Source organism: Oryx dammah, unplaced genomic scaffold (genome assembly GCF_014754425.2).
Source record: "Oryx dammah isolate SB20612 unplaced genomic scaffold, SCBI_Odam_1.1 HiC_scaffold_4, whole genome shotgun sequence".
NCBI lineage: Eukaryota > Metazoa > Chordata > Mammalia > Artiodactyla > Bovidae > Oryx > Oryx dammah.
The window spans coordinates 29813216-29840517 of NW_024070188.1; the positions used below are offsets into that span (position 1 = coordinate 29813216).

Genomic DNA, 27302 nt, shown 5'->3' on the forward strand with positions numbered 1-27302 from the left:
GCTGGGAATCTGTTGTCCTCTTCACCTAGCCAGTATCTTCCCTACTTCACTATAGTCCCATGGAAATTCACTATCCTTGAAATTATACCAGGAGCCCAAAAGCACTTTAAAAGCTCCGACTAATGTCTGGCTCTCTCCTATTTGGTCTTCCCCTCCCTTAGGGGTAGGTATGGCCAAAATCACCAAACCGGATCCATGTTTGCCTTGCAAACCAAACAAACACTTCTGTTTTTGTTTTGCTTTGTGTCTGGACTAATTCTTAGCACCTCTTCTGCCTGTGAGCGATTTGTCACTTCCTTCTGTAAGACTGGCACCAGCAGAAATGCAGTCTCAGAGGATCCCGGGGAGAAAGCGAGGCCGACCCCCACTTCACTCGACACCTATGAAGATGGCAGTTCATAACATTTATTCTGCTTCAGCTGGTTCTTTACCAGCAGTGAAGATCCCAAAGAAAAGAGGGCGGAAACCCGGGTACAAGGTATGGCTCCATCATCTCCTTTCTCCAAAGTGGGATTGGGCCGGGGCATGGTGCTTGGGCAGACCTCCAATGCAAAGTGTAATGAAAGGTTGGAAGTTGGGTAAAGACAGGGTGAGAAATAAGTTTCTCTTGATGAAGAATGTCACAGACGAGTCTTCATTGTTGCAACATGGCACACTATCCATGCTGTTGCTGTCGTGTGCATTTTTACAAGTAGAGAAAGCAAATTACACCAGATGGGGAAAGTTGTAAGGCGAGCAGATTTTAGGGTCATAGCTAAACACACGTTATTAAGCTTCGCATCTCAATTAGCGTGTCAGACACTGAGCTTTCCCCTGACTGTTCTTATGAGGGCGGCTCGGGAAGCCACTTTCCAGAACTCATTTGTCATTAATTTTAGTAGAAGCAGATGAAGTTCCTGAGACATTTAAATTAATAATGCGAGCAAGCTAGTGTCAAAGGATGTGAAGGATTTTCCCTAACAGAGCCTCAATAAGGGGACTCATCATGAAAATGCAGAGTGTTAATTCATAGTTTCCTGCTTACAAAAGGTGCTGACGTCAAGTTTGGCTACAAGGAGGCACATCAAGCGAAATGAAAATCCTGTTACTCTTTCAAGAATTAATGATTTGGCAAGGCTTGAGGGGGTGGAGAATAAATTCTCTGATGTAACTGAAATCACATAAAATAACTCAAACCCGAGGGAGTGCTTCTCCTCCAAGATGTTTGTGAAGAGTCTGCTAGAGAAGAAAGACCACTGAGTTGTTTTCCATGAGCCTTTTGGGCATTAGAAAATGAGCTTCAGACGTTTTCCTTTGTCTATTTTTCTTGAAATAAAGGGCTTATGTTTCCATCTTGAGATCTGAATACTCAAACCAAGATGCAAATTGGCAATTAACTCTCATATATTTAGGAAAATGTATGGAAATTATTTCTGGTCAGCAGAAAGACAAAGCTTCCGGAAGGATCGGCCATGAATTCAACCTCTGTCCCTCTGGCTCTCCATAGTTCTTCCAACTGCTGGGAAATAGATGCAGTAGGGTAGGGGGAAGGTGACTCAAAGTTTTTTGGGGGTCACTGGTTGTAGTAAAAGAAGCTTTTACTCGGCCAGCTCTTGCAGCAAAGCCTTCCATCACTGGTTCTTTTCCTAACAAAGAGAGCTTCCTTTTTCTCATGGACACACCGGTTCCAGAGCTGTGTCTCTGAAGCTGGCCCAGGGCAGGTCTCTTTGCTCAGCTACCTGTACAGTTGCTGGGGTCTGGGAATGGCCCCTGGAAGGCTGGAGCAGGGCAGCCCTTCTGCATGCTAGAGCCAGGGAGTGAATCTAGGAACTGAAGAAACACAGAGAAAACGTTTCTCTCCTATTTGCCCTTTCTCCGGCTCCCCTGGGAGCTGTGACCCAAGAATGAAAATTACCAACAGACACAGCATTTATGTGGCCAGGAAAAATGGAAATTCACTCTGTGGAATGAACCCAGCTTTGCAGTTTTCCCGTCTCTTGAAAAGGGCAGTTTTCAGTGCTTCCAATGCTCAGGGACAACTCAGGGCAGGAAGAAAGTTTTGGGAACACTTAGCTGACACACAGCAGGTGGATCTGGCTCCCATGCCTCATGAAGTGAAGTGAAGTGAAGTCACTCAGTCGTGTCCGACTCTCAGCGACCCCATGGACTGTAGCCTACCAGGCTCCTCTGTCTATGGGATTTTCCAGGCAATAGTACTGGAGTGGATTGCCATTTCCTTCTCCAGGGGATCTTCCCGACCCAGGGATCGAACCCAGGTCTCCCGCATTGTAGACGCTTTACCGTCTGAGCCACCAGGGAAGTCTCATAAAATCTCCCATGCCTCATAAGATCTATTTTTTGGGGATAACAGGCCACCGCTCTTCCTTTAGTCCATCTCCCATATGTTTGAAGGAATTGTGGGAATTATTTCAGGCCAGCAGCTCCCAGATAGCTCCCCATGCCATGGGCTTCATGTGTTAGAAAAGCAGCTCCAAACCAGGTGCCAGTCTGCATGAAGTCCTGACCTGTTGATGGTGACAGGAGAAAAACATCTAAAAGTCCTCACAGACTAAAGGAACATCTTTTATTCTGAAATATCTGCTTCTTGCTATTTTGTTGTTAAAATTTCTAAGTGCCGTATATTTCAAGGGTTTGGTAATCTTAAAAAAATAACGTCCTTACTTGGCAAAATAAAGTTAGCAACCTGTTAAGTCTCTTTGATTTTATTTTGGCAATTTCTTAGACCCTGAAGCCCCATTTTACCATTAACAAAATGGTTTTAATTGCGGAGAAGTCAACAAGGAAACTGTACAGTTTGATTTCAGTTACCGAATGGCCACTCACTTTGGCAATTTTAACTATCTGGGATACAGTTGGGGAGCCAGAGTTGTTAAAAATAAAAACTCCTGAGCAAGTGAAATAAGATATTACTTGGTCTACCCTTAAAGATCTTGTACTTTATTACTAAGAAAATGCTTCCAAACCCTCCCTCAGAGTCTATTTACCTTTGTTGTAGACATATTTCTTACAAGCTTGATTATCACAGTTTAATAGACTTCGATGTAAAGGGGAAGATATTTGGGGAAGATAGCATACACAGCTGGATACTGAAAGTATAATTATACGATTTCATATTAATAATTTAGAACAATAATATTATCAATGTTATAAAATAATAAATAACGTAACTTTTATTATATCAGTACATTATCATGATATATTTATGTTAGCAATATTATCATAAGACTTTCCCCAGGAGAGTCTGAGGAGGCCTTGTTCATTGACATTTGCCACTTCCTGCCTAGTGCTGTCCCAAGCGGCTCAGTCAACCCCCTCTGTGTCCCAGCAGACATGGAAAATCTCTCAGGTCCAAGTATGAGGACAAGCCTCTCCCTTTGAGACTCAAGCACAGCTGAACACAGACTGTGACATTTAACCCTCTCTCTGTGTCTTGAGAATAACATGAGTAAATTGCAGGCAGAAGAGTCTAACTAGTGGTCAGATGTTAGTGCTCCAGAGTTCATGGGTCAGCCCTAGTCCCAGGGCCCATCTGGCTATGTCTCTTGGCCTTGGCCTGCAGCCACTTTGCTGGGGCATGCTCACTACTGTGAGAGCATCATTTTATGGCCTTATTGCCCGCTTCTTATCCCTGTCAAAGGAAGGAAAACCCTCTTAACATCATAATTTCTCCTTAAGAGCCATGAAAACAACCTTCCTCGTTATCAAATAGAACATTTACACCTCAGTTTGAAGAATCTGCTGTTGATTTAGGTTGTCAGCTCGGAGACTCCCCAAGGTCGACAGGTAGGCTTTCCTTACATTTCATGACTGAGGAGACCATCGAGGTCTTTTTAAAAAGATAAAGAGAGAGGGTCTGCTCCAGGGACAAATCCTAGCTTCCATTCTGTAAACATAGCTGATTATAATGGTTCCACATAGCAGAATTTTCAGCTTCTGTGTCTTTATAATTTAAGCAGGAGAAAAAGTGATGGGTTTTTAAGATAGCCATTTATCCCCAATACACAATAACAATAATCAATACTAATAGCTATAATAGTCATAAGTAACACTGAACACTTTCTACATTTGAGTCTCTGAGCCTAAGCACTATATATATATATATATATATATATATATATATATTTCTTGTATATCCTTGATAGTTCAATAGTGAGAGGAGTCAGAAAAGTGGCAGGAATTAGGCATGAATTAACCACACCCTGCAGTCTGAGGCCACATAACTGTCAGGTCAAGAGCACTCTAGACCCTCAGCAATCTCTTTGCATTATTGTTCAGAATAATATTATGTTTCCTGATTCAAAAAAAGAGTAGATCACTTTGTTTTGTTTAACAAGCTGAGAAAAGTGTAGCATGTAGAAAGAACATCATCCCCGAAATATTAAAAACAAATTCAGCTGCTGTAACAAAGACTGAAGCACAGTGGCTTAAGGATGGTAGAAACTAATTTCCCTCTCATGTTACTGTCTGGGAAGGCCATCTGGGGCTGATTTGATGCTTCCTCGGTGTTGAGGACCCAGGCTTCTGTTATATTGTTGCTTTGCTCTCTTAATGGCCTTCCCAAGTGGTGCTTAGAGGTAAAGAACCTACCTGCCAATGCAAGAGATGTAATAGATGTGGGTTTGATTCCTGGTTCAGGAAGATCCTCTGAAGGAGTGCACAGCAACCCACTCCAGTGTTCTTGCCTGGAAAATCCCATGGACAGGGGAGCCATGCAGGCTATAGTCCATGGGGTGGCAGGACTGAGGCAACCACAGCCGTGCTATCCTAAGACACAGTCTCTACTTCATGCTCGAAGATGGCTCCTCCAGGTCCCACAAGCCGACTAGTCCAGCCAGCAGAATGGGGACAGAGGTAGCGGAGGGCACATTGTTCCTCTTTAAGGATGAAAGCTTCAAAATTGCATTCAACCCTCACGCTTGAACTCACTGGCCAGAACTCACTGAGTCACTTGGCCACGCTTAGCTCCACAGGCGGTGACAAAATGTAGTGCTGAGTGACAGCTTAGCTCCACAGGCGGTGATGAGCTAAAATTCAGGGATCTCATTAATTAATGAAGAAAGGGGCATGGATATTTGCGAAGAACTAGCAATCTCTGCTAAGAATTTAAAGGACAGTCTTCCATTAACTGGAAAATTATAAAGAAAGTAATTTTCTAAAGAACATGGGTAAGTGCAACATTTGGTTTTGTTCCTCCTTTTTTATTGTCATCCTTTTCCCCACTGAAAAAGTGTGTGTTCTTGACACTGTAACAAGGATGTCAAATTCCCAGAAATCTCAATTAAGAGAACGCTCAAGCTGAAAGTAGAAAGGATTTTGTTTATTTCAACAAAATTCTTTAAAGCCTCTTTCTGAAATGTGTTTTCGTTGGGTTTCAGTGCTTCTTCGATTATCCGGATCTTGTATCGCCTTGAGAGTCATAGTTATGAACACTAAACGTAGTCTAATAGTATGGAAGGGAAGAGTCAACATCTAACTCTTCCTGTGCCTGCTTCCTGTCCCTCACCTGCCGATGGTGTGTATGATGGACACCTGTGGCCATGAGGGGAATGACTACATGGGCACAAGGAACAGTGTGCAGCACCCAGGGCAGGGACCGTCTCTCCTGCGGTTTTCTGTGACACCCCCACCCCCACCCTAGGGCTGAGCAGTGATCAGAGGTGAGGCTCAGCAGTGGGTCAGGGGCAGCAGTACCTGGTGAATGTTTTCTGATCAGCATTTTGGGTGTAACTCAGAAATGAATGTTAGTTGGTATTTTCGCTTATTTTGAGGAGTAATAGAAATGTAAACAATGAAGCTGTATGTGGAAGTTTCACTCATTTGTCAAGGATGTGATTGACTTTGCTGAATCGGATACCAGTTGGTGAAAACAAAAAGTGTTTGTTTTCATGCTGTACACTGTGTAATGGCTACAGACAGGGCACACTTTAAGTTTAATTTGCATTTTAAGTATTCTCTCCATTACTCTCTTAAACCTGTGAGTCAACAAAACAGTAAATCCAGCCCTATTTGCCAATTTCCAAGGTGTAAATATTCCCAACATGGCCAATTTCAAGGCAAAAATGTAATGTTCCAGAACATGGAGCTGGTAAGATACTGCAGTGTCACTCCTGTAACTGTATTTCCACACAGATACAGCAGTAAAATAATTAGAAAGTGGTGAGCTTTGAGTGTCTTGTTGCCTTTGTTTTCAATATATTTTATTTAATTAGTACTCTGTAAGTACATGCACTTCAGTTTTTAATAATTGCTGTGTGTAAACACAGATATTGTGAACAACTTGCAATATTCCTGAAAATTTAACAGTCATATTTTGTGAACTGATATAAGCTGCTCCATCTCGCCACTGCTCTGAGCTCTGCTATGCACAGAATGCCTGTAACTGCATGTTCCACGTCCCCTCTTTTATCTGCAGGCCTGACCCCGTGCCTGCTGATGCATAGAACTTAACTGCCTCCCCTGTTTCTGTAAGAAACTCAGTCATAGCAATTTACATTCCTTGAAGTGTGTGGTCTCTATTAAAGGTTGTTGGGGTCACAGGACAGAGTGGACACTCCATTAAATATTTCACATGAATGGATCTGTTTTTCTGAATTCCACTTTAGCCAGTGATGGTTATTTTTGTTTTCCTGTTTCTTCCTTCTGTCTCCTGATAACTCATGGAGTACTGGCTTCATTGTCTCCTCTCCAGACCCCCTCTGTCAGGAGGAATTTAAGTCATTCTCTTCAGTCCCACCCAGACAGAATAGTAGCACCACCACGTCCCCCACCTCCGCCCACCCTGTTGCACTTCACCAGTTTCACTACCTCTCTGGGCCCGGAGGAGAATCTAAACCCACCACAGAGTTGGTGGGAGAAAGTTCCAGCACCCTCATGTTACTCCCATCCCATTTGCTCCCCTGGAAAGCACAAGAGACTAGACCATTTCCCTCCCATCTCTGAGCATCCTCTTCTGTCTTCATTATTATGCAAGCAGTATATCATATTGAGGTAATTTTATTTTCCTTGAGAAGTTTGTGCAAAGATTGGGGTTAACTGGGATCTCAGATTTGACTGAGGGGCATATTGCCAAAGCAGGTCCCAAGGTCAAAGGATACTGGCCCCTCCATCCCTTGCATGTTTAATCTCTCCCAAGGGAAAGGAGAAAAAGGTGTGGGTAGACTCAGACAGACTGACTCCTCGGAATGGAATTTTAGGTCATTGGCCACAAACTTCTTGTTGTTGGAGCTGATTTGCATTTCCAACAGGCAAGTTTTTCTAGACTGAAGTCTGAGGTTAAACACGGTGAGGTATTCAGTTTTCCCCAACCCTGCTTCCTGCATCACTGCAGAACCCTGAGGGAGTTTTGTGTGGAGAAATAGAGCGAACCTAAAGGAGCAATGTGTCCCCAGGGAAAGCTATGGGCAGGGATGTGGACAAAGCTATCCTCCAAAGAAGTGAGAGAGGAAAGCATGATTGAAAAGTGAAGGGAGGGAAAACAGGATTAAAAAAAATAGAACCTAGTATATTAGTTTCCTAGGGCTCCTGCAACAAAATACAACAAACTGGGTGACTTAAAAAATACAAAATTTTACAAAAACTTTATTTATTTTTAATTGAAATATAGTTGATTTACAATGTTGTGTTAGTTTCAGGTATACAGCAAACTGAATCAGTGACATATATATATGTGTGTATTCTTTCATATATAAGAAAATATTTATTCTACATTATATAATATAGTTATAATATTATATAATAGTATATATATAGTAATTGTATATATACTTATATAATTGTATATATTATATTATATATAACAACATTATTATAATGTTGTTGTTGTGCTTAGTCGCTCAGTCATACCCAACTCTTTGCGACCCTTTTGGACTGTAACCCACCAGGCTACTCTGTCCATGGGATTTTTCACGCAGCAATACTGGAGTTGGTTACCATTTCCTCCTCCAGAAGGCTCAGCAGGTAAAGAATATGCCTGCAGTGCAGGAGACAAAGGAAACCCTGGTTCAATCCCTGGGTAGAATATATGTATATATTGTCTTTCTCTGTCTGACTTACTTCACTTAGTACGATAATCTCTAGGTCCATCCGTGTTGCTGCAAAAGGCATTATTTTAATCTGAATAATATTCCATTGGGTATATATACCACATCTTCTTTATCTATTCGTTTGCTGATGGAACAGTAGAAACTTATTGACTCACTGTTCTGCAGGCTGGAAATCAGATCAGGGCCGGCCAGGTTGGTTCTTCCTGAGGGCTGCTAGGGAGGACCTTTTGCAGGTCTCTCTCCCAGCTCCTGGGGGCCTCGGGCGTTCTTTGGCTGTGGATTGTCTTCCCTCTGTGCATGTTTGTCTCTGTGCCCGAATTTCCCCCTTTTATAAGGACATAGTCATACTAAATTAGGGCCCAATCTAATGAGCTCATCTTAGCTTGATCATCTGCAAAGACCGTATTTCCCAATAAGATCACATTCACAGGTGCTGGGGGTTAGGACTCTAACATCTTTTGTGGGGAGACACATTTTAATCCATAGCATTCAGTGTAATCATTGTGGCTCACTAATTCATTCTTTAGCTATATTTGTTGTTGTTTAGTCGCTAAGCCATGTCCAACTCTTTGTGACCCCATGGACTATAGCCCAAGAGGCTCCTCCATCCATGGGATTTTCCAGGCAAGAACACTGGAGTGGGGTGGCAACCACGTCCAACTCTTTGTGACCCCATGGACTATAGCCCACCAGGCTCCTCTGTCCATGGGGTGTCCCGGGCAAGAATACTGCAGCAGGGTGTCATTTCTTTCTCCAGGGGATCTTCCCGCCCCACAGATTGAAACCATGTCTCCTGCTTGGCAGGTGGAGTTTTACCCTTGAGTCCCCTGGAAGCTATGTTTAGTATGCTGTTCAGCTCAGTTCAGTTCAGTCGCTCAGTCGTGTCCGACTCTTTGCAACCCCAGGAATCACAGCACGCCAGGCCTCCCTGTCCATCACCAGCTCCCAGAGTTCACTCAGACTCATGTCCATCGAGTCCGTGACGCCATCCAGCCATCTCATCCTCGGTCGTCCCCTTCTCCTCCTGCCCCCAATCCCTCCCAGCATCAGAGTCTTTTCCAATGAGTCAACTCTTCTCATGAGGTGGCCAAAGTACTGGAGTTTCAGCTTTAGCATCATTCCTTCCAAAGAATCCCAGGGCTGATCTCCTTCAGAATGGACTGGTTGGATCTCCTTGCAGTCCAAGGGACTCTCAAGAGTCTTCTCCAACACCACAGTTCAAAATCATCAATTCTTCAGTGCTCAGCCTTCTTCACAGTCCAACTCTCACAACCATACACGACCACAGGAAAAACCATAGCCTTGACTAGATGGACCTTAGTTGGCAAAGTAATGTCTCTGCTTTTGAATACACTATCTAGGTTGGTCATAACTTTTCTTCCAAGGAGTAAGCGTCTTTTAATTTCATGGCTGCAGTCACCATCTGCAGTGATTTTGGAGACCCAAAAAATTAAGTCTGACACTGTTTCCACTGTTTCCCCATCTATTTCCCATGAAGTGATGGGACCGGATGCCATGATCTTCGTTTTCTGAATGTTGAGCTTTAAGCCAACTTTTTCACTCTCCTCTTTCACCTTCATCAAGAGGCTTTTTAGTTCCTCTTCACTTTCTGCCGTAAGGGTGGTGTCATCTGCATATCTGAGGTTATTGATATTTCTCCCAGCAATCTTGATTCCAGCTTGTGTTTCTTCCAGTCCAGTGTTTCTCATGATGTACTCTGCATATAAGTTAAATAAGCAGGGTGACAATATACAGCCTTGACGTACTCCTTTTATTTGGAACCAGTCTGTTGTTCCATGTCCAGTTCTAACTGTTGCTTCCTGACCTGCATACAGATTTCTCAAGAGGCAGGTCAGGTGGTCTGGTATTCCCATCTCTTTTAGAATTTTCCACAGTTTATTGTGATCCACAGAGTCAAAGGCTTTGGCATAGTCAATAAAGCAGGAATAGATGTTTTTTCTGGAACTCTCTTGCTTTTTCCATGATCCAGCGGATTTTGGCAGTTTGATCTCTGGTTCCTCTGCCTTTTCTAAAACCAGCTTGAACATCAGGGAGTTCACGGTTCACGTATTGCTGAAGCCTGGCTTGGAGAATTTTGAGCATTACTTTTCTAGCATGTGAGATGAGTGCAATTGTGTGGTAATTTGAGCATTCTTTGGCATTGCCTTTCTTTGGAATTGGAATGAAAACTGACCTTTTCCAGTCCTGTGGCCACTGCTGAGTTTTCCAAATTTGCTGGCATATTGAGTGCAGCACTTTCACAGCATCATCTTTCAGGATTTGAAACAGCTTAACTGGAATTCCGTCACCTCCACTAGCTATGCTGTTAGATCTGTTTATTTAGTTTTTAATTTTAGTTATTGTATAGAAGTTCGATTTAGTTCTTTTGTAGTTTTGCTGTTATTTTTATAGTTTTCTTTTCTCCAGAGATATTTTCAAACTTGTTTTTTATATCTTTATATAGAATATCAGAGTTGCTTTTATGATCTCAGTCTGATAATTGAAATATCTCAAGTATTTCTAGAGTTTGATTGCTGTGTGCTTTTATTGCCCATTCTTGCTTGGTTCCTTGCTTTCTTGTGTGTTTGAGCTCTGTTATTCATTGACTTTGAAAAATTATTTTGGAGATTTCTTTGAGACCTTTCTCCAGTGATGATTTGAGTTTGTTTTTTCAGGTAATCTGGGAGCATTGCCAGATTGGGTAATTTTTAAACTAACTTCACAGCCTAAAGTTTTCTTGGTGACCCAAGTCTTGTGAATTTGGGCTGCAAACCTATATGAGCGCTAGCTTGTGGCAATATCTTCCCAGGGATTCTGCACACCCCCCTCCTCCTATGTCAAGGCAACTTTCCTGAGAGTCAGGTGTGGGTGTGGTGAAACAGGACAAGTTTATGGCTGGCTTACCCTTACCCAGAGGTTTTAACCCTTTGGGTGAACCCTGAGCTCTATGGCAATTCCAAGGCCTAGATTTCACCTGTATTTGGGCCCAATTATTCTTTATATTATATATTGTTGCCCCTCCTACTTTTACTAATCTTACATTTTATCCATTGTTAGTAGCTATTTTCAGTTGATCCAAATAACATAGTTTTCTATATTCCCAGAAACAAAGCTCCAGAGAAATTTAGGATGCCACATTTCTTCTAATCAACATTCAAAATATGGCACTGACCCTGGTTTTATCTCAAACTCTTTGTTTTCAAAAGTGGTCTAATGCAAGGTACATACATAACATTATGAGTTGAAAGAGAACTTAGAAATCAACAACCCGGACTTCCCTGGAAATCCAGTGGTTAAGACTCCATGTTTCCACTGCAGGGGGCATGAGTTCAATCTCTGGTCAGGAGAACAAAGATCCCGCATGCTGTGTGGTACAGCCAAAAATAAATAAATCAATCCAACAACCCTATCCTCATTCAGGGCTTCCCAGGTGGTGCTAGTGGTAAAGAACCTGCCTGCCAATGCAGGAGACGTAAGAGATGCAAGTTCTATCCCTGCGTTGGGAAGATCCCCTGGAGAAGGGAATGGCAGTGCACTCCAGAATTCTTGCCCGGAGAATCCCATGAACAGAGGAGTCTGACAGGCTACACAGTCCATAGGGTCGCAACGAGTTGGACACGACTGAAGCAACTTGGCAGGCACACACCCTCATTCGGAAGATGAAGCCCAGAAGTTCTGAGTGGTTTCCTCAGAGTCCCTCATGAAGTGGGGGCAGGACCCGGATTAGAACTCCAGCCTCTCTGAGGCGTGTGTTCTCTTCACTCTGCTGCAGTTTGCTGGGCAACAGGAACTCATGTCAGTTCTCAGTGTCCGTTTCCCAGATGAGGAAATGTGGATGCTCAGCTTCTTTTCATGTCTTCTCCCAGAAGTTCTACATAGAACCTGTTGTGTGGTATTTTGCAGGCTTACTGCTTGAGTAGTAGAGGAGGAATATTTAGAATCTTAGAGACAAGTGAGTCTTCCTCAAAGTTAACTAAATTTGCAACAAGTAAAATGCTAATGTTTTAAACTAATGTAATAGAAACATATCATCAAAACAAAGTTTATGTGAATAAATCTGGAAGTTATCTTTGCTTTTGCATGTTCTCTCTCCCATCACGTTAATTTCAATTCCAAAATGCACCTGAATCCAACCAATTATTTGTCTTCACTACTTTTACCCTAGTTCAGCCACCTATGCCTCTTGCCTGCACCATATGATAACCTCCTCACTAGTGTTCTTGTCTCTATTTTTGTACTTCTCCATCTATTCTCTGTATAGCAGCCATATTTAACTTTATCAAATAAAAGCTAGGATGTGTCTTTCTCTGCTTAAAATGCTCTAATTCTTTCCATACCTCTTAGAATAAAATCCAAACTCTTTAATCTGACTGTATTTATTTACTCAGGCTGCTATAACAAACTGTGTGGCTTGAAACAGGAGTTCTGGAGGCTAGAAGTCCAAAATCAAGATACTGGCAGGGACATGCTCTCTCTGAAGGTTCTAGTGGTTCTGAAGGTTCTTGACTCTTCTGAGCTTCTAGTGGTTGCCTGCAATCCTTGGTGTTCCTTGATCATAGACCTATCACTTGATAGGTCTTGATTGTAGACCTATCACTTGATTGTAGACCTATCACTCTAATCTCTGCCTCCATTGCCATATGGCATGCTACCTGTGTGTCTGTGTTCAGATTTCCCTCTTCTTATAAGGACACAAGAAATTGGTATTAAGGCCCACTCTAACCCAGTGTGGCCTCATCTTAACTTGATTACATCTGCAAAAACCCTATTTCCCGGTCAAATCCCATTCACAGGCACTGGGGCTTAGGACTTGAACATGTCTTCTTGAGGAGGACAGGATTCAGTCTACAGCACTGACCTAGAAAGTCCTCAAGATTGGGCCCTGACCACCTGATAACCTCATCTTACATCCTTCTGCCCTCCTTACAATTCCAGCCACCCCGGCTCCCTTGTACTTTGAAAAAGCCAAGCTTTAGGAGGTTTACACTGACCAGTCTGTCAGCTTGGAAAGTTATTTTCCCAAGCTCCCTCTTGTTATTCAGATCTTGAAATAGGGGTCACTTCCTTATCAGCCTACTCCAGTCACCAGGTTCCCTTTTATCACATCACCATATTTTACCTCTCAGAGTAGTACTTATCACAATGTGACATTTTTGTTGTGTGTTTCTGGATTTTCCTCCTACTATGATATTAGCTCATCAAGAACAATGACCTTATCTCCCCCATTCATAGCTGTATCCTCAGCACCTAGAACAGTTCTCTGCACACAGTAGGTGCTCAATGAGTATTTGTTGAGTGAATGACTACCTCATGGAATGAATTTTTTTCCCTTTTCAGACTTAGTTTAATGATGCAACTTGGAAAGAGCAGCTCCTGCCTAAGCAATACTTAGGGACCATTGCAAAATGTATTGGGAACATGTTTCCTAAAGGGGATCATGTGCAAGTTGTAAGGTAAGAGGGGCGGTCTTCAAAGATTGGGGAGATATGGTCCCAAGTGGGTAGGTGTAGAAATTGTCCATCTTCCTGGGAGGAAGGTGGACAATTCCCTTTCCTGCTGTGGCTACAGGAACAGGAAACTTGGAACTCATTTGTATTTCTGGAATTTCTAATAATAAAAGTATAATACCAGCAGCAGTAATGATAATAAATGTTTACCGAGTTCTCACTTTGCACTAGCCCCGTACTAAATGTTTATACTTCATTCTTACCACATCCTTGTGAGAAGGTATCATCCTTACCTTACAGATGAGAAAAGGCAGACTCTGAAGGCTGAGTAACGAGACTTAGCACAGCGTTAATGAGTGACTGAGTTGGGTTTTGAACCGAGATCCAAAAGCTGGTGCCCCACTGCATGTGCCCACTGCTACTCTGGACTTCATGAGTTTGGGCTGTGCTGGGTCTTCTTTGCTGTGTGCGGGCTCTCTCTGGCTGTGGCGAGCGGGGGGTGGGTGCTCTCTAGTTGCGGTGCCTGGGCTCCTCATTGTGGTGCCTTCTCTTGTTGGCAGAGCACAAGCTCCAGAGGGCACGGCCTTCAGTAGTTACGTCAGTTAGTTGCCCCACGGCATGTGGGACCTTCCCAGGCCAGGGATCCAACCCATGTACCCAGCACTGGCAGGTGAATTCTTAACCGCTGGACCACCAAGGAAGTGCCTGGACTTGTTTTTAAATTTTGCTCTGTTGTTTCATCCTCTGCGGATATGCAGTGTTAGTCGCTCAGTCACATCCACCTGTTTGCAACCCCATGGACTATAGCTCGTCAGACTCCTTTGTCCACGTAATTCTCCAGGTAAGAATAGGGAGTGGGTTGCCATCCCCTTCTCCAGGCGATCCCTTCCCGACCCAGGGATCGAAGCCGGGTTTCCTGCGCTGTGGGCAGATTCTTTACTATCTGAGTCACCAAGGAAGCCTCTACACGTGTGTATACCCCCCAAATCACATTGCATATCCTTCTTTCACCCACCTCTTGTTGTCAACCCGACACATACTGTTTAGTTAGTACATCTGTTTCTGCCACACTTGCGTATTTCTAGAAAAATACTTGAATTTTACACTCTGACCCCTTCTCCTGTAGCATGCCCTGGCCACACATCTCGGTGTATAAGCGAATCCCTTCCCAGCTGTTGTCAGTGATTTTCTATAGCAACTGTCTTAGAGAAGGTCTTCCGCTGAAGACAGTGGGAACAAGAAACACTCCAGGCCCTTTGTTTGGATCTGTGAATGGAAAGGAAAGATGAGCCGCTCCCAGATTCCCCGGCCCCTTCGGTGGAGGCTCCAGCTGGCAGGGGCCGCCTCTACCCTTCTGCTTCATCCTTACACTATACTTTAACACAGCAAAGCACAGCCACTGGCAACCAAGCCCTGGATGAGGAATCACCACACCCATTTGATTATGGTTTTGAATTTCAGGTAAAGGTGCCAAAGCTGACAGCATCTGTATGGGGCTGTTGGCTTCGAAGGCCAAGGGTTAGGTCTCGTATGTCAGAGCAAGGCGTCCTGGGCAGCAAATCTTCCAGTCTTATGCTGCCAAGAAAGAGGTCTCCTCTTCTTCCTTCCTATTTGTTTTACCCAGTTTATCCTGCCAGATTGTTTTTAAGATTTTTAAAATAAACTATATTTTAGAATAGTTTTAGATTTAGAGAAGAGTAGCAAAGATACAGATCGGAGAAGGAAATGGCAACCCACTCCAGTGTTCTTGCCTGGAGAATCCCAGGGACAGGGGAGCCGGGCGGGCTGCCGTCTATGGGGTTGCAGAGAGTCAGACATGACTGAAGCGACTTAGCAGCAGCAGCAGTAGCAGCAGCAGCAAAGATAACAGAGGATTCTCATATACCAGACACCTAGTTCCCCTTATTGTTAACATCTTACATTATTGTGTTACATTTGTCGCAGCTAGTGAATTAATAATAATATATTGTTAAATCATATCACTATTTTAATGAGATTCATTACTTTCCCCCTGTTCTGTTACAGAATTCATCCAGGATACCTCATCACACATTCAGTCACCATGTCTCCTCTGGGCTGGGAAAGTTGCTTAGACTTTTGTTGTTTCTGATGACATTGGCAGTTTTGAGGAGTATCAGTCATGTATTCTGTAAGGGCTTCCCTGCTGGCTCAGATGGTAAAGAATCTGCCTGCAGTGAGGGAGACCTGGGTTTGATCCCTGGGTTGGGAAGATCCCCTGGAGAAGAGAATGGCAACCCATTCCAGAATTCTTGCCTGAGAATCCCATGGACAGAGGAACCTGACAGGCTACAGTCCATGGGGTCGCAAGTTGTGTTAGTCACACAACTGAGTGACTAATACTTTCACTTTCATTCTGTGAAATATTCTGCAATTTGGACTTGTTTGAAGTTTGTCCCATGATTAGATTGGGATTATGGGTTTTTGGAAAAGAGGTCTCACAAGTAAGGTGCCATTACCATCATGTCTTATCAAGGGTGCATTCTATTGACATGGTTTATCACTGTGGATGGTGATCTGGCTCCCCTAACTGAGGTCGTGCTTGACCGGGTTATCTCCTGTAAAGATACTTTTTTCCCCATTTCCATACTGTCCTCTTTGGAAGAAAGTCACTATGCGTGGCCCATACTCAGGAGTGAGGAGATATGCTCCACAATAAAATACTTAGAATTGTTATACCTGGGAGATTTGTCTATTCTCCCCATATATTTACTTAGTCAGTCATTCATTTATGTGAGTATGGAGTCATGGATATTCACTATAGACTTTTTTGTTTGTTTGTTTACTACTTTATCTGTCGCTTGTGTTGCTACTGGTTTGACCATTGAAACTCTTTCAGATGACTCCTGTGTGCCTGTCACCTACCCCTTTCATTGTGTATGTAGGTGGTTTTCTAATTTAATACTTTCCTACTTTTTGGCACAGTAAGATGACCCAGGCTCATCTTGTATATTTCCGGCCCAAGCCCTAGAATCAGCCATTTCTCCAAGGATACCTGGTTCTTTTCATTGAAGAATGGTATTAGAAATCAAGATAGCAGCATTTTGTTTTATTTTATCCATTAAAAAACAAAACAAGCCATTAAAAAAGAAAGCAGCAATGAAAAGCAGTCTGGAGCAGGGTTGAAACACAGGTCAGCAGTGAAGAGGTGAAGTAACTGACTTACTCATATTTTTAGGGTGGAGAACTGAAATTAGAAACTTGTCTGTTGAACCATGGTACAAAGAGTGATTTGTTGGGATTGATCCACCACCCAGTCATCTCTCCCTTAATCCATAACAACCAATCTCAGCTCCTCATTTGTGGTTTCAAGTGAGAGACATTCAAGGTGGCTGCTTGTCACTACCAAAGAATGCACTCATCTGCACTCTTAGGCTCCACTGCAGGAAAAAACCCTGAGAAGCATTTGGAAGACCAGCTCCTGCTCTCTTTGCCAGCAGGATCCAGTGTGCTCTGTGAGCAGAAAGCTCAGCAGAGTAGACAGAGCTTCAGGGCTGCTCACTGGCTGGCTGGCTGGAAAACCCTGTCGCAGGAACCTCAGGAGCACAGGGGCTCCGGTGGGGAACTGACCCCACCCTGCACCCTGCCCTCAGGAGGCTTACGAGCTTCAACTCTTCACACCTCTGTGTGTCCCACACCCACTGCCTGACACAGTCATTTCCTGGGCGGCTCCACTGTAAGGACGGGGTGCAGAGCTCAGCTCTGGGTGTGATCCAAACTTGACTCTTGATCATGAACTTGAATCTGAAGTTCACTTTCCAAAGCAGCACAGTAGAAAGGGATGGAAGCATGATGGAGTAGCAGTGGTTAACTGAGCCCAGGAATGAGCCTGGGAAGGTGTAGGGGGCATCTGCAGATTTTTCACAGATTCCATGGGTTCTCTCTTGCAGCTCAAGTCTCGGGTCCTCATGACTCCTTTAGCCCTGTCTCCTCCACGGAGCACACCGGAGCCCGACCTCAGCTCCATCCCTCAGGATGCAGCCACCGTACCCAGCTTGGCAGCCTCACAGGCTCTCACAGGTAGGTCAGGTGAATGAACTCCAAGGCTGTGATGACTTGTCCACAAGCCAAAGTTCTTTTGTGAACTAGTGAACCACCACCTTGATGGCTCAAACGAAGGATTTAATGTGTGTTAGCTGGACAACACATAGGATGACCAAATTCTCTGAGAACATCTATTTAAATGTCTCACAGCCTGAATTATTTGCAATTGTTTTTCAATGCATCTTGAGTTCAGCTGGTTGCTGTGGGTGGATGGGGACTAGAAAGAGTGGTTGTTGGCCCAGCTTCTTCTCTTCAGAGACAGGTTAACTTTGTACCAATAGCGAGCCTGCTCACCTCAAAGAGTTCTGTCCCTGTGTTTGTGCTTCCAGATCTCCTAAGGATCCTGATGTTCCCCAGTCCCACCTAGTACCAGCCAGTCCAGTCAGGGTAGAGCTCTGCCCAGTCTCTCTGATGGGGTGTCCACCAGTGGACCGACAGTTCCATCCCAAGAGTAACAGCAATAGGATGGTCTTTTTCTCTCTCTTATGCACACACACACACACACACACACACACACACACACACAGATCCCCCTCATCACAAACCACCCCCAGCCCCATCCCACTTAAATTCCTTGGTGCCCTCCCCATACTGTTAGGTAAAAACCAAACTTTGCAGTATGGCCTACAAGGCCCTGCTTTAGTCTTTAGGGCCCACCATAAGATCATTGCATATTCTGTCTCCTTTTTCTGGAATGATCTTTCCTCTGGTCACCCTCTCTTGTATCTCAGCTCAGGTAGTGGTGGTGGTTTAGTCGTTCAGTCATGTCCAACTGTTGCGACCCCATGGACTGCAGTCCATCAGGCTCCTCTGTCCATGGAATTTTCCAAGCAAGGATATTGGAGTGGGTAGCCATTTAGTACTCCAGGGGATCTTCCCAACTCAAGGATGGAACCCAGATCTCCCACATTGCAGGCAGATTCTTTACCATCTGAGTCTCCAGAGAAGCCCCATCTCGGCTCAGGTACTGCCCTCAAAAAAGCCCTCACTGACTTTCCTGCCAGGGTTCCCAGGAAGAGCTCTTCTAGCCCCTCCCTAGTGTTTTTGCAGCCAAGGTCCCACATCACTTTCTGTAGTTCTCTGAGTAGATCTATCTCCTCTGCTGGGCCCTAAGCTCTCTGAAGCCAGGGATCGTGTAGATTCGGTTCACCATTTTCTCTGTAGGGCCTAGCACACTACTGCCTGGCATGAAGGTCCCTTGTCAATTCGGTTTTACTGAATCATCTGGGCTTAGTAGGGGAGAAGTCAACCTGGTAGAGTGAAAAGAGCACACAGGTCATTACATCAGAAAGACGTGAGTTCCAATCCCTGTTGCATCACTAATTATACTTTCTGAGCCGCCACTTTTTACCTCAGTTTCTTCATTACCAACAAAATAATAATATTTAGTTCTCAGGTTTATTTTGAGAATCAAACAAGATAAAGTATATACAATGCCTGGACTGTATAGTAGCTGCTCAGTAAAAACTAGTTTTCTTCAACTTTATTACTCTTTAATCCTTCCAAAATTCTTTTGGTTTCCTCTTAAAGTCTCTCTTCAACACTCCTCTGCACTAGTGGCCCCCAAGGTAAGATGCTCATACCTGGGCTGGGGACATAGGGAGACGTAAGAGGAGTCATTAACCTGTGGAAGAAAAGATGATACCTACTATTAATATTTCTTTTTATATCACCCTTTAAATTTTTTCTATTTTTTGGTTGCATTTTAAATGTATGCAATACATTAATATGGTTGAGAATGTCTATAACCTATAAATACATAAACACATTTGGGGACACATGCTCAAAAGATTTTTTTACCAGTATGATGTATTTAAAACTGCAGGGAGGATTCTGCTGGTGATCCAGTGGTTAAGAATCCACCTGCCAAGGCAAGGGACACATGTTCAGTCCCTGGTCCAGGAAGATCCCACATGACTCGGGGCAACTAAGCCTGTGTGCCACAACTACTGAACCCATGCTTTAGAGCCTGTGCTCCACAACAGGAGAAGCCACCGCAATGGGAAGCCAGTGTATTGAAACTGGAGGGTAGCCTGCATGCAGCAACAAAGAGCCAGCACAACCAAAAATAAATAAAAAGAAAAAAATTTAAAAAAAACTAAAACTACAGGGGCTTTTGGTTGGGCTCACCTAAATAGACTACCGAGTGTTCATTATCCCTGAGATTGTTGATAGAATTCTCTTTAGAACTCATTGATTAGCATCATGTTGATTTTTTTTTTTACCTGAAGGTTAACAACAACAATGATGGCAAATGCCAAACATTATGTATAGCTTGTGAGCTTCTTGAGAGGAGGAGGGAAGGTTTGCTTTTTTTTTTTTAATGGGAGATAATTGCTTTACAATGTTGTGTTGGTTTCTGCCACACAATGAATCAGCCATAAGTATACATCTTTCTCCTTCCTCTTGAACCTCTCTCCCACTTCCCACTCCATCCCAACCCTTTAGGTCATCACTGAGCATCAGGCTGAGCTCCCTGTGTTATACAGCAACTTCCCACCAGCTATCTATTTTACATGTGGTAATGTATATGTTTCAGTGCTACTCTCTCAGTTTGCCCAGAGGGAAGCTTTTATATGTGTATATGCCCAGCATAGAAATACATTTGTACAAATGGTCCATAACTGTCTACAATTCAGATTTGAATACATTGGAGGGGATACACCTGTCTGTCTCTTCCCAACCAGGAGGCTGTCTTGAGAGCAAGCCCTGGCAGTTGGAGGTGATTGACTCTTTTGTCTCTTTTACTTGTCAAGTTGGGAAGAATTGGTGCCACTTTGGCCTTTTCAGCTTTCCCAAGGCCAGAGCCAAGGGGACATGGCTGAGGCATCCTGCTCCCGCCTCACCCCCCACCCCGCCCCACATACAGCAGCCACCCCAGGTCTGATGTGCTTTGATACTGAGGGCTTTGTGGGTCTGTTTCCACAGTCTGCCTCTACATCAACAAACAAGCCAATGCAGGACCGTACCTGGAGAGGAGGAAGGTGCAGCAGCTCCCTGAGCACTTCGGGCCTGAGCGGCCGTCAGCAGTCCTGCAGCAGGCTGTGCAAGCGTGCATCGACTGTGCCCACCAGCAGAAGCTGGTCTTCTCCCTGGTCAAGCAGGGCTATGGTGGCGAGATGGTGTCAGGTAAGGCCCTGGAGTGGGCTGTATGAGGAGGGCAATGCAGGAGACCCCGGTTCAATTCCTGGGTTGGGAAGATCCCCTGGAAAAGGGATAGGCTACCCACTCCAATATTCTTGGGCTTCCCTGGTATCTCAGACAGTAAAGAATCCATCTGCAGTGCAGGAGACTTGAGTTTAATCCCTGGGTTGGGAAGATCCCCTGAAGGAGGGCATGGCAACCCACTCCAGTATTCTTGCCTGGAGAATCCCCACCGACAGAAGAGCCTAGCAGGCTACAGTCCATGGGGTTGCAAAGAGTCAGACACGACTGAGCGACTAAGCATGGCATCCATGGGTATGCCAAAGAGGAAAGCAGCTGAATCAGGCTTGGGGGACTGTGGCCAGGGTCTGTCCCCATCTGCTGGGCTCCAGGGGCCTTAATGAGCCTGTGTGCCAAAGGGGCTTGAGAAGAAGAGGCTCCCTGACCTTGGTAAGAAGACTAGACATCTGAATCCTCTCCCTTGACTTGTCCCTTTCTCTCATCTCCACTTCCAGCGCATCAATAAATCCTATTGTTCTAACTTCAAAATATATTCAGAATCAAGCCACTTTTCATGACCACAGTAACCACTCTGGTTCTTTCCAAATCTAAGCCAGATCATGCCCCTCCTCTGCTCCAAATCCTCAGCAGCTCTCATGTTACTCCCAGAAAAAGCTCACATCCTTACAGGGGCTCCCAGGCCCCATGTGACCTGGCTCTGGTCACTTCTCTTGTTGTTTTTTTTTTTTGTCACTTCTCTTAAGTCCCCCATTTGACTCTGGCCACAGTGGCTTCCTTCTTATGTCCTCTAACCATGCTCCTCCCACCTCAGGACATTTGCACCTGCTGTTCTCTCTTCTGGAATGTTCTTTCTCCAACTGTCCATGTGACTTGCTCCTAGACTTCCTTCAGATTTATAGTCAAATGCCACCTTCTCAAAAAATCCCTTTCCTGACTACCCTGTCTGACATATCAGCCTTTGTCACTATTTGTTCTCCCTTCCTCCATTTCATTCCTTTTTCATAGCACTTGTCACTGTGCAGGGAAGTGGGGGAAGTTCATGGTCTCAACCTATCTCACTGGATATGTTTTTGTTTGTATTTAACAAGAGCTCAATCCCACCTCCCATCACAGCACACTCCTCCAGTTTCCACCCTGACTGAACAGCCTCCAGAGGGAGGGGAAGTTGTCAGCACAGGCAGAGGCAGACTTCAGAGCTCTGCCCTCTTCAGCTGCTCCTCTGACTGAGACTCTGTCTTCTCCACGTGTACAGTGGTTGTCACCACTTGCCCTTAAGCCCTGGGAGCTCCAGACCTTTGCAAGATGCTTTGAATCCAAGAGGACAGCCTGGTGTCTTCTCTGGCCCAGTATCACGGAGACAGCCTCCATATACCCAGCCAAAAGGGAGACAACTTTCCATTCACAGGGCCGTACAGGTGACCCTGCTGGCCAGCTAAGAGAGGATTTGAGAGAGGGGCCTCTAATGTGGCTGTGTCCTGCAAAACCAAAACACGAGTGTTTTACTGGACTCCAGGTCAATAACCAGGGTTTGCAGGTGGGGAGATTTTGCAGCACAGCTTCACCAGCTCATCCTGACTCAGCCCTCCTTCTGGAGCTCCCTCTGAGAAGGAAGCTGGGTCTGTCTTGCTGGTAACTGATTAAAACAGAACTTGACGAGATCTGGGTGCATGTGTCTGACCCAGGGTGACTTCTAAGAGACTCCAGCAGATGCGGGCAGAAGAGAGGAGGAAGAAGAACTGCACCAAGAGGGGCCCAAGAGGAGAGTCCCACTCAGACCTCTGAGGGCTCTTTGGCTGTTCTTTCCTGATCTGAGAGCCAGGTTCTTGAACCTGGACTGCTCTCCGAGGTTGAAAGCCTTGTCCTTTTCCTGGCTAAACAGCAGTGCTCAAGATACAGTCCAGTGCTCAGAGAAAGCTCTTCCTGCACTCTGTGCCCCTCCCTCTTGAGTGAACCCCACCCAGGTTCTTTGTGGCCCTGCGCTCTGGGCTGGGAGGGCAGACCCCTAACTCTCTGGTCTGCTGCTCAGCCCTCCTGTGGCCTCAGGGGCCTCGGCGCTGGCGAGGAGGTTCTGCAGAGCCTGGCACCGATGCCCGAGCAGGCAGAGCACTGTCAGGCTTCCCTTGGCCGAGGGGTTCCCAGGAAGGCCAGAGTGGAGTGCCTGGTCTTGGAGAATGCAGGAGCACTGAGGAGCCTCCTCCTTGAGGCTGTGAAGCGGCTCAGTGGTCTTCCGCTTTTCTGGTGGTGATGTAGAAGCCCAGCAAGATGACGATTGCTCCAAGGTGGTTTAGGGAGGGGCTTAAGGAGAAGGACCCGGGCTCCCCCGCTCTCCACCTAGAACCCGAGCCGTCAGACACTGCTTTTTAAACATCCTCATGGGCACAGCATGTAGAAAATGGTGACGCTAGTGCGGGCGTCGTGCACCCAAGGAACTGAAACCTCCGTGACTGGGCCTCGGGCCACCCCAGAGGCTGAGGTCCCACGTCACAGCACCACGGCCCAGTCCCAGCACACCTGTTGTGATACTCCACCTTAGCCATGTTCTCCCAGAGGGCTAGCTGTTGTGATCTCACATGTTACCCGTCTGCTTCCAGGAGGTGGGATGTTCCCACTGTGTGAGCTTCCAGGAGTCTCTGGGAATGTGGACACACTGATCTAAGGCATAGGCCTGATGCCCCAGACCCTCCTGCTGTGTGGTCAGTCTCCATCTCACCTAGTCTTTTAAGGTATGGGAGGTGAGCAGTGGTGCCCGCCCCTCCATGCTCCCCCTCCCCCCAAGAGGGAATTTCCAGCATGTCCCCGAGGTCAAGATCCTCCTTACTGAGCACCTTGGCAGCTCTTTGCTGACACTCCCAATCAGAGTCATTATTCTGGGGTATTAAAGTGACAGGCAAATGCCACTTAGAGGCCACAGGAGCTGGAAAAACACTCCAGGCCTTCTCAGTTTCCTCGTCTACATTATGGGATCATAACCTTCTTTCCACTGTCTTCACAGGACAGTCAGACAGCATAAATGAGGTGATAGACATGAAAGCTCTTGTTAAATTATAAAAAGTTACTTATTCTTTTTATTTCTAATTTGAATGGGTGCGTGTGTGAGAGAGTTTCTTTTTCAGTTCTGAAATCAAAGTTAGCTCTGGTCACCCTGTCCCAGCCCTTGCCGTGCGCTAGCCTTTGGGAGCTAGAGTATAAAAGGCTAGATTGCCTTCCACGTGTGTGCACTGAGGGCAGAGCCTGGGGGAGGAGGGGAGCAGAATGTCCTGGGGGGATCTTCTCAGGTGTTCCCCACACTGGAGCTGGTGTGTGAGCTTCATGAAGCAACAGGGTTCCGTGAGGAGGATTACACAAAGAAACAAGTTCTCAGCTGGAGGAACTGGTGTTTCTTCAAAATTCTGGTAACCCTAGAGAAATTGTGACCCAGCATCACTGGCGAGAGAACACGGTTGGAGTTCTTTTACAAAGACTCCTCCCCAGAAGGCTGAATGAACCCTGAGCGCTGGGTTAGAGTTGGACACCTCAGTATGAACTCAGTTTTATCTGAATATACATATATACCCAGTGGCACGACGAATCTGCTTGCAGTGCAGGAGACGTGCAGGAGACGTGGGTTCAATCCCTGGGTCGGGAAGATACCCTGGATGAAGGCGTGGCAACCCACTCCAGTATTCTTGCTGGGAAAATCCGGTGGACAGAGGATCCTGGCAGGCTATAGTCCATAGGGTTGCAAAGAGTCAGACACTACTGAAGGGACTGAACACACACCCACGTGCACACACACACACACACACACACACACATCTAGGTATAGACATTTATCAAGACCCACCTTTGATCCAAGTCTGTTTATCTAGAGTTGCTTAAAAAATGAGGGTGTGTCGTAGGGATGCAGGGGTTAATTTGTAAGCTCCCAAAAGATAAAAACTGGAATAATTTAGCAATAAAATAAATAACATAGTATTGGACAACCCACAGTACAAAATAAATATATTGAGTCTATACTGATATTAATGAATAAACAAATAAATAAGTGGAGGAGAAGGGACAAGTCTTCCTTATGGAAGAATTTCAGATTATATAGGGACTGTTCCCTCTTTTCCCTCTTCAGGAGGTAGAGCTTAATCCCTCCATTGCCCTTGAATGTGGGTAGGACCATGTGACTTATTTCCCAGGAACAGAGTATGAAGAATACAGTGGAGAAACATAGCAAACACTTTCTTGGCCAGGAGGTGAAGGTTAACATCCCAGGGATGTCATGTGTCTGTCTGATGCAAGGAGAAGGGTGCTTTGCTTCTGCAGTCTTCCTCCTCAAAAACCCATTTGAAAGTGTTAGTTGCTCACTTGTGTCGAACTCTTTACGACCCCCTGGAGTGTAGCCCACCAGCTTCCTCTGTCCATGTAATTCTCCAGGCAAGAATACTGGAGTGGGTTGCCATTCTCTTCTCTAGGGGATCTTCCCAATCCAGGGATCGAACCACAGTGTCCTGCATTGCAGGTGGCTTCTTTACTGTCTGAGCCATCAGGGAAGCTCCCCCAAAACCATAACCCCAGTCAAATCATGAGGAAAAACGTCAAACAAACCAAATTTAGGAACATTTTACAAAGTACGTGATCAGTACTCAAGACTGTCAAGATCATGAAAAACAAGAAAAGACAGAAATAGTCACAAATCCGAGGACACTGAGTTCACGCAACAGGTAGAGCCAACGTGATCTCCTAAATGAGATCCTGGAACTGAAATAGGATGTTAGTGAGAAAACAGGTGAAATCCAAATAAAACTTAGTTAAAAGCACAGCAGAGCTGACCACACCAAGACCTGTTCCCCAGGGTTGATGGGCTTGTGGCTTTCTCCAGAGTCCTGCTCTGAGTAGCTGTGTCTGTGCTCTTCCAGTCTCCGCCTCCTTTGATGGGAAGCAGCACTTGCGGAGCCTGCCCGTGGTGAACAGCGTCGGGTACGTCCTCCGCTTCCTCACCAAGCTGTGCCGAAGTCTCCTATGTGACAACCTCTTCAGCCACCAGCCCTTCCCCAGGGGGACCAGCGCCTCCGACAATGCCCCCGAGAGCCAGGAAGGCAGGATGGAGTCAGGTAGGCTTTTGCCGTCTGTCCTCAGGGCCTGCAGGTGGTTCCGGGTGTCCCTGCCCTCCCAGGGCAGAGGAGGCTGCCACTGAGGGAGTTCCTGGGAGCTCTAGGAGCTAGAGGTTCCCTCCTTCCGCTAGAGGTTCATGAGCTGCCCCTCTGGGCATCTGAGGCACAGTGAGAGCCGGCCAGGACCAAGGACACCCTGACGGTCCGCACCCAGGCGACAGTGGAAGAGATGGCTCCAGCTACTGAGGGCTGACATTGTAACTTTTAGGCCTATGTTATTAGAATGTAGACACTAAGACCGCATCCCTTGTAATGAGTGATCTTTTTTCCTCTCTTCTAATTAAGACTCTTGGGCATTTATTCATCATTGTCAAATAATTGAAGGACTACTAACCTAAGTAACAAAGAAATCCTGAAGAAACAAGGGCTAACGAATTGATTACGTTGGTCCTGTCTGGGGGCCTCAGGTTCCTACCCAGGTCAATAGAAGGTGTAATCGAGTGTCTATCATGGCAGGAATTTGACCTGGCTGTAAATCATATATGTCCTCCAGTGAGACTTAGTGTATCTCCCTCATCACAGGACGGAATGCATCCCAGGAGCTGAATGCCTTTTGTACCACCAGCTCCAGAATAGCTCAGTGTAGGGAAGTGGTCGGTGGGAAGGGCAAGGCCACATGGACAAACTTACCACACCATTGTCTGCCCAATAGGCTAGGTGCCAGTGGGAGCTGTTCATCACCCACATAATGGCCCTGAGTTATGGATTTGCAAAGAGTTGAACATGAGTCCAGATTTTAGATTTCAGGTTTCAAGGATGAGCAGACATGTCGCCTTTTATCTTTCTCTGGAAGCAGTGTTGTTGATACGTAAAGAAAACATAGATAGTGAAACTGAAATCTAGCCATTATGTTATTCTGCAAACATTTGCTGACCCCTTTCCTATTCCAAGTACCTTGTGAGACCCTGTCTTGGAATAAGGCAAATATGTAACCTTAGGAAGTTTTTGAGGTATTGAGTGACCAGTGTGAATAATTAAAAAAACCAATACATTTGCAGTTATGTGCTCACAGACAGGTTTAGAGAGTTCAGCAGAAGGATACTTATAATCAGAGTGGCTATACTTTAAACCTAGGAGGACATCAGGGAAGATTCTTAGCATAGATTTTTCCCATATAATGTCAAGAACCTTGTCTACAATTTTACTTTAAACTCTCTGAGACTTGGGAAACAGGAAGAAATCTGTCTTTTACAAAGAAAGATACCTAATTAAATATAGCCTGTGTGAGCAGATGCTATATACTTCTGTATTTTCTTGATGTCTCTGTATGTCTGAACTTGAGAAAGTCTTCTTATGTCTCTGGGCCTCAGTTTCCTGTGTGAAATAAGGGGTTGAGTTGCTCATGTATAACCTTCTGGTTCTGACAGTCTATGAATCTGGCCTCTCCTATAAACCTTGGTTGACTCAGAAACATTTTGTAAAGCTAATGTATCTTCCAGTGAATC

General features: G+C 45.2%; 1 protein-coding gene across 1 annotated transcript in view; it reads left to right on the forward strand.

Moving 5' to 3' along the window:
• The window catches only part of SCML4 (Scm polycomb group protein like 4), a 118375-nt gene that overhangs the window by 46387 nt on the left and 44686 nt on the right, over positions 1-27302 (forward strand). Inside the window, exons 2-5 of the mRNA XM_040238576.1 lie at positions 264-478; positions 17398-17527; positions 20480-20680; positions 25603-25797. Coding sequence (XP_040094510.1) covers positions 323-478; positions 17398-17527; positions 20480-20680; positions 25603-25797 — 682 coding nt within the window. The 5' untranslated portion in view covers positions 264-322. The remainder of the gene's footprint in view (positions 1-263; positions 479-17397; positions 17528-20479; positions 20681-25602; positions 25798-27302) is intronic.